Source organism: Urocitellus parryii, chromosome 4 (assembly GCF_045843805.1).
Source record: "Urocitellus parryii isolate mUroPar1 chromosome 4, mUroPar1.hap1, whole genome shotgun sequence".
Taxonomy (NCBI): domain Eukaryota; kingdom Metazoa; phylum Chordata; class Mammalia; order Rodentia; family Sciuridae; genus Urocitellus; species Urocitellus parryii.
In genome coordinates, this window is record NC_135534.1 from 78,902,083 (window position 1) to 78,909,143 (window position 7,061).

At 35.5% G+C, this 7,061-nt stretch overlaps 1 protein-coding gene across 1 annotated transcript; it reads right to left on the reverse strand.

The window, feature by feature from the left end:
* Positions 1–261: 261 nt before the first annotated feature.
* LOC113178260 (tripartite motif-containing protein 51-like) lies at positions 262–6,725 on the reverse strand. Its single transcript, XM_077797815.1, has 6 exons — positions 6,315–6,725; positions 5,923–6,018; positions 3,810–4,040; positions 3,114–3,136; positions 2,149–2,246; positions 262–758 (listed from the first exon to the last, which is right to left on the reverse strand). The coding sequence occupies exons 1-6, from the start codon at positions 6,723–6,725 to the stop codon at positions 262–264; spliced, it is 1,356 nt and encodes a 451-aa protein (XP_077653941.1).
* Positions 6,726–7,061: the final 336 nt, after the last annotated feature.

Genomic DNA, 7,061 nt, shown 5'->3' on the forward strand with positions numbered 1-7,061 from the left:
AAAACATATTCTATTTCATGTACCATAGGCAATTATATTCCTCAAATGAATAAATTTCAAAAAACAAATTTTAGGAATATATGAGCTTTTAATATTATCACCATAATTAATAACAAAGTAAACAAGTTTTCATAACATTAGAAGGAATGTAAAGGTAATAAAATATAACCTGTTTGATATGTTTGATAATATCCAAGGAAGAGGGCTTCCTTGGATATTTAATTTTTCATACATTGGGGCATAGTCCTTATCTATGTCTGGTCAGAGGTGACTACAGCAGAAAACAGGATTGACATGGGGAGAAAAGGAACAGGAAAGAATACTGTGTATCAGTGAACTTTGAGCAACATTAATGAAGCTCACTGCTCTACCTTCATAATCCAGGAATACTCCTATTCGGCCAATGGGCCTTGGTATATATTGAAGTACAAGTGGGGAGGTGGTAAAGAGAGTGCAATGGGAACCCTCCTTAACACATCCAAGAAGGAAGAGCCCCTCCACCTCATCCATCTTGTAATTTCTGTCCTTTTTCCAATAATCATTACAGACTCCCAAAGCCCAGTTCCAAGAGTCTCCCACTTCCACCTCCCAGTAATATCTGCCAGTGGCAAAAGTCTGAGTACCCCAGGCAAGAAAGCATTCTGATGTTGGAATGATCAAGGAGGAACCTTGTGGATTGCATCCAACATTCACGCTTCTCAACTCTCCATACAGGAAGATGTGGTATTTGGCTCTTTTACGACACAGAGTAATATCAACTGTAAGAAAAATATTGCAGACATGTATGTAAATAATAAGAAGTTCTAAAAAAAATCTTTCTGAGAAGAAATGATACTACTGAAAAATGTGAAATTGTAACAGCAACAATGATTTTGGTTGTAAAATCTAATAAAATATGGGCATAAATAGTAAATCTACAGAACAAACAAATTCCTTGCCACAGATACAGAAATTTGTTGAAAATATGAAAAATCAAATATTGAGCCAAATATAAAACTAATATCTTTTAATTTAATTTTTATTTCAAAATAGCTACAGAGAGGATGCCCTAAATTCTCCGGAGGCATCAAAAATAAGTATCAGAAAAATATTCCTATTTCAAAAAAATGGTGTCATTATTTGGATGAGAGGTGAAGATTTTCTCTCTTGTAACCTTTTCTAGATAACTGGATAAAACTACATTTATACATTTTAGAAATTATCACTTGGTGATATTAATTCTTATTCATAGTTACTAAATATTCAAATATCTTATAAATGTTGTTGGAATCCATGTTAATCCTTTCTGTTATTCCTCAAATTCAGTAATTTTAGAAAGAATAATTTAAAATTTATTTATGCAAAACTTTCCACTATACCTAAGTTTTCTGCATGCTCTGCATTGCCCTTCATATCTGAGATTTAACATATAGCTCTTTATATTGAGCAAACCAAAATCAATTTTATGTGTATTTTCCTTTCTTGGTGATAAAGCTGATTTCTTATCTTAGATTTCCTATAGCTATTCAAAATTTTATGTCATTTAATCATATATACCTATGGTAAAAACAACATAAAGTTCTAGTCAAATATTTACTCCCCAAAGCTTCTCCTAACAATTCAAATTAAGCAGGATGAGGTGGCTTAAGCCTGAAATCCCAGAAGACTGGGATAAGCAGATGAAAAGTTCAAGGCCAGCTTGGGCAAATTAGTGAGACTCTGTTTAAAAAAAAAAAAATCTGGGGGCTGCATATCTGGCTCAGTGGTGTGGTGCTTGCCTAATATGTGTGAGGCCCCACCCAAGTTAAAATGCCAGGACCAAATTTTTTTTTCAATAATGAACATACTGAACAACTGCATAAATTTGTATGTGAAATTGAATAATGAATCTTAAATCTGAGTGTAGCTCTGTTTATTTAAATTTCCAATTTTTATATCATTTTTATGTAACTCAGGTCATATGAGCCTGGATTCTATTTAAGTAGTTTTTTTTTTTATCTTTCACTCTTTATACTATAAATTTGACTATAGAAACATACTCAAGAATTTGCAGTCAAATTATTTATTTCTAAAAATAAGTAAAATATTTAATGAAAGAGAAATTACACTCATGTGGTCCTAACAACAAATAATAGATTGAGAGAATGCTGACAATGGGCTTATGCTTACCTCGGAAGCTGTTGAGCCTGTCAACTAGTCCAGTGATGGGTCCTGCACTGAGTTCTGGATTCACAGGTTGGACTATATACAGCTGCATAGATTCAATCCTGCAAGAAGGAAGATGCAGTTAACATACGTACAGTCAGAAAATCATGACTCTTCTTGATAAGACACTTTATAAAAATTCTTGCAACACATAGATGTGGAAATACAGAATTATCACTTTGTGAAATTAATTCTTATTCGAAGTTCCTAAATATTCAAATATATTGTAAATGCTTTTGGAATCCACTTTAATCCTTTCTGTTATTCCTCAAATTCTGTAAACATACTTAGTTCTCTGTTCACTTACGTATATTTAAGAGTAAAAGTCTGGTGTCCATTTCCAGTCTGCACTGAAATCTCCCTATCTGCAGACACAAGCTTCTCTAAAAACTAGAACTGGCTGTTGCCTCCTTCACAGGGAGAATTTCTGAAGAATCTTAGGCAGGGATATCTGCTTCCTGGAGGACCCACAGAGTTCTAAAATGCTTTGAGTTTCTTTCAACTGTCATTTAAAACTGTCAGCTTATACATACAAAATTAACAAATCTCTAGAGATTTCACACATTGGAGCACTCTATCTCTCCTGTTAGCTGCTGTTCCCTCTATTAGCTCTGTGAGGTGTTTGACTTCATCACCCTTGAGAACACTTAGTACTTCTCCTTTATCTGCATAGGCTTTCCAAAATTGAAAAGAAAACAAGGAATGGAAGGATTTTTAAATAATTCCTCTTTTGCCACATTTTTATTGAAGCTGCTCCTAAAATCACTGAGAATAGGAAGTAAGAGAGATGTCAAGAGTAGGTAGGGGAGGAAAAAAGGAGATCAATGACAATAGTGACTCAGTATTCCAATGAATCATGCACATAGTAGTCCTGACTAGTACTGTAGAAACTGAAAATAGCATCTGCTGGGAGGCAGGTAAACACTCACCTGTGCAGTGTGTCTCCAAAGACCTGTGAAAAGAAAAATAAAAAGTCTGAGTGATTTTCACAGGATCCCTCTACCATTAGTTACAGTGTGAGATTTTTGATACATCGCCAGAAGTTACTACATCCTTGAATGCAAGTCCCACTTCCTCTCCACTCATAAAAAAAAAAAAAAAAAAAAAAAAAAACAGTCCTGTATAGAGTCCTGGCAAAGTCTGGTTCTTCAATATTCTGTGTGAGTGGAAGGGGCAGAGACTGTGGAGTCTGGGCTCTGCTGCAATCAGAAATAAGATCCCAGCCATTGTCCCAAGGCCCTGTGTCTCAGGTGAACAGCCACAAAGGAGTATTAAAAAGATCTATATTCTTGAATCACCCCATCTTGTTATGTCGGTGAGTTAACCTGAATACCCGTGTTCAGCTCACTATTTTGTGAATTTCTAAAAGTCCCAATTATGTTGTTGATTTTCAGATGGGGACTATACATTAATCATTCCATACAATTTTGTCTCTTACAGATAACCTAGGAGGGAATCCTAGGTTTTTGGAAATCCTTGAAGCAGTGACCTGTTAGCAAAGTAACAGCAGTTGTGGGGAAATATGTTTATAGACCCAAACTGGAAGCAACAGGGGAAGTGGATTTCAGCTGGGAAATGCAACAGCTATACATGCTTGTCCTACATCCCCATGTATCAGTAGTTACCTGGAGTAACTCCACATCTGGTCTGTGGCATATTTCCTTCACCTCTTCATATATTCCTCTTAACATCTCTGTCATATGAGCCATTCTGGTTTTACTCTCTTTGAGCTGCTCAAAAATGTCTTTGCTCTCTTTTTGCAGCCTCTCTAAATGATGCTTTTCTTCCTCATAGTCAGTTGCAGGCATCTTCCCATATTCAACTCTAATTGCTTCTCTTCTTAAATTTATGTAGTTCTGCAGTAAAATTAAATTCATCAAAATATGGACCTATCCCTCTAACTCCTGTTGAAACTCCCTGATTCTAGGATATAACTTTCCTCTGTTTATATATGAATATACCACCAGTGAAATTCCACATCATATACTATCACAAGAATGGGATTCTAATCAGAATAAGTTATAATCTAAGTATGCATAATATGTCATAATACATCTACTCTCATGTGTATTTTAAAAGGACAAACAAAAAATAAAATAAAATAAAGAAACTCCCTGATTCTTGTTTATCTTATAACAATTATTTAAGCCTTCATCTTGTCAAACTTTCAGAATCCACAAATTTTTACTCCTTTCCTTCTTTTATAAATACTCATGGCTTCTTTCTTTCCTTTCTTCCTTTCTTTCTTTCTTTCTTTTAATTTTCTTAGAGAATCTCATTAAGTTGCTGAGGCTCGACTCAAACTTATCATCTTTCTGCCTTAGCCTCCCAAGCAGCTGATATTTCAGGACAGCACCACCATGTCATTTACTCTGCATCATGGTCAACAGTTTCATTCAACAAGTTACATTCACTTAATTCATGGTTAAGAGTTTTATAAAACAATCCACACACAAAAATAAAGTTGTTTTATCCGTTCCAACCCATATGTGGAGAAACATAACCCATTTCATACTTAAGGACTTTAGACCCCAAGGAGTGAATTGCAATCCATTCACTTTTCTTCAGTATAAGCCAAGTCACTTAAAGCCTACATACTGTAACCTCAGAGTGCAATACTAATTTCCATGCACTTCACCCAGCTGTCATACTGAAGTGTCATTTAGCATCTATTCTGTTATCTGTCTGATACCATTTCCTTCAATTCTCCTCAAAAGTCATTCCAATCTATGACATCAACTTCAATGTGACTTCAGCAACCTCCCTCACAATATACCAAGTGCAATTATTGGACATGTGCTTCTCTCTGGGTTGACACTCTATGGCTATGTTCCTCTTTGTGTCTTAATCTCAAAGTAATTTTTTAGTGAAAAATTTTGCCACCAACTATTTAAAAAAATCAAACCTCATCTCCAGTCTCTGCCCTTCACCCGCTTTCTACTTCCCTGCTTAATTATTCTTAAAAAAACCCAAGTTATCATATTCTAATATATCAAGAATTTTACTTATTTACATGATGGCCATTTTCCTTTCTGATTTGTATCTTAACCTTTCCAATAAGAGATATTTGCAGGTTGAATTCTGCCATATTTTCTAGCTTATAATTTGTCATAGTTATCATAAAACAAATTTTAAATTAATTTTCATTTAAATTATAACACACTCAGGATAAACATTCACAAAGAAAATTAGTTATTTAAAAATTATTCTCAAACTTGTAATCTTCTACTCAAAACACAATGCTATGTCACCCATCATATTTCCCCTCCATAGTTTATATTATGTTGTTAAATATTAATTAGTTGGGGTAATTTCAGACTCTTCTTATATTTGAACCATTTATCCCTTTCTCTGAAATTTTCTACCAGGAGTCAGCTCCGCTTTGGAAGCTGCATTTGAATTTTCAGTGACTACCAAATGCCACTTTTTGCCTGTCACTTATATCTTCCCAGCATGTGACATTTTGAAATGGCCCAGTTTTTTGTAGCTGTTGTGTATGTACTAAGTGTACATTTACCTGTAGTAAAGCAGCATGCTTTTGATAATATCTGTATCTCAGAAATACTACCTAAGGGCCATACTGCCCTAAATAGGAACTGAGGAAATACTTTTACTATTGACCCCACCCCTTTCTTGTTTAATCCTAGAGAAAACTAGGGTTTCAGATCTATTTCCTACTTTAAACATTACACATATGTCCCCCTAAGTTCATGTTGAAGGCAGAAGCATAGAACTAACCTCCCATGAGCCCATAATCAACATCTCCATAGTCAGGTTTCTGTAACTTTCACAATATTTGTCCCATAAACACTTCATTTTCTTCACCATATTCTCCTGTTAAAAAAAAATCACAAATCATTGAAGCAGCAAAAAAAAAAAAAAAAAAAAATAGACCTTCACATAGGGAAGAAGCCAGAAATGAGAGATAAATTAACCCCAATGAAAATAACCGGGTCATTATGTTTTCTTTGTTCCTTTCAGATGTTTATCAAATATGGGAAGCCTGAGACTTGGAACCTGGAAGAGATTCTGAATGGGAAACATAGAGAGAGTCATGCATTCCCCAAGGAAAGAGACCCATATTGATTTCTTTGTTCTTACAGACATGGATCTTCAGGGGAATCACTTACCCTGTGTTCCTCAGCAGCAAGTTCGATTGGCCAATGTTTGTGAGCTTCATGCTCCTGGGATTTAGAGCAGAGCAAACAGAGAAAGTTCCTGTCTTCTTCACAGAAGATCTTCTTCATCTCCTTATGAGCCCCACACATGTGTTCCTCAGAGCTCAGGAATTGCAAAAGACTGTTTTTTCTGACAATGGCTGCCAGTTTCTTCATACAAATATTTGTTTTAAAGTTTCTCTTCTGTACCATCTGCTTGCATTCAGAGCAGGTAACATGATCTGGGAGGTCATGCCAGCCAAGGTAGACACAAGGCCTACAAAAGCTGTGCCCACAGGCTAAGGTGACTGGATCTACGAAGTACTTCATGCAGACAGGGCAGGTGATATCCTTTTGGAAGGCTTGCATGGTTCTGGAATCCATGTTTCTGAGGAAGAAAAAACAGGTCACTTCTGAGCCTGCTTAGGCTAAAAGGTTCTCAAGAACTATGCCTGAGGAGTAAGAACTGCATTTTATTTTCTTAAAAAATGCTCATTAAAGCAAGACAAACTATATTCTATGACACAAAAGGAGAACTGATGCACAAGGAGAGCCTTCAGCTTTATATCAGCCATAATTTTGACAAGATGATTCACATCCCTTCCACACGGAGTTCCTGTTCCCACCAGAATAGAAATTTGAGTATTGATCTTCTGAATTTAGGTATAGGAATTGGGTCATAAGAAGTCTACAATCATAACTGTCCCCATTCCTCTTTCC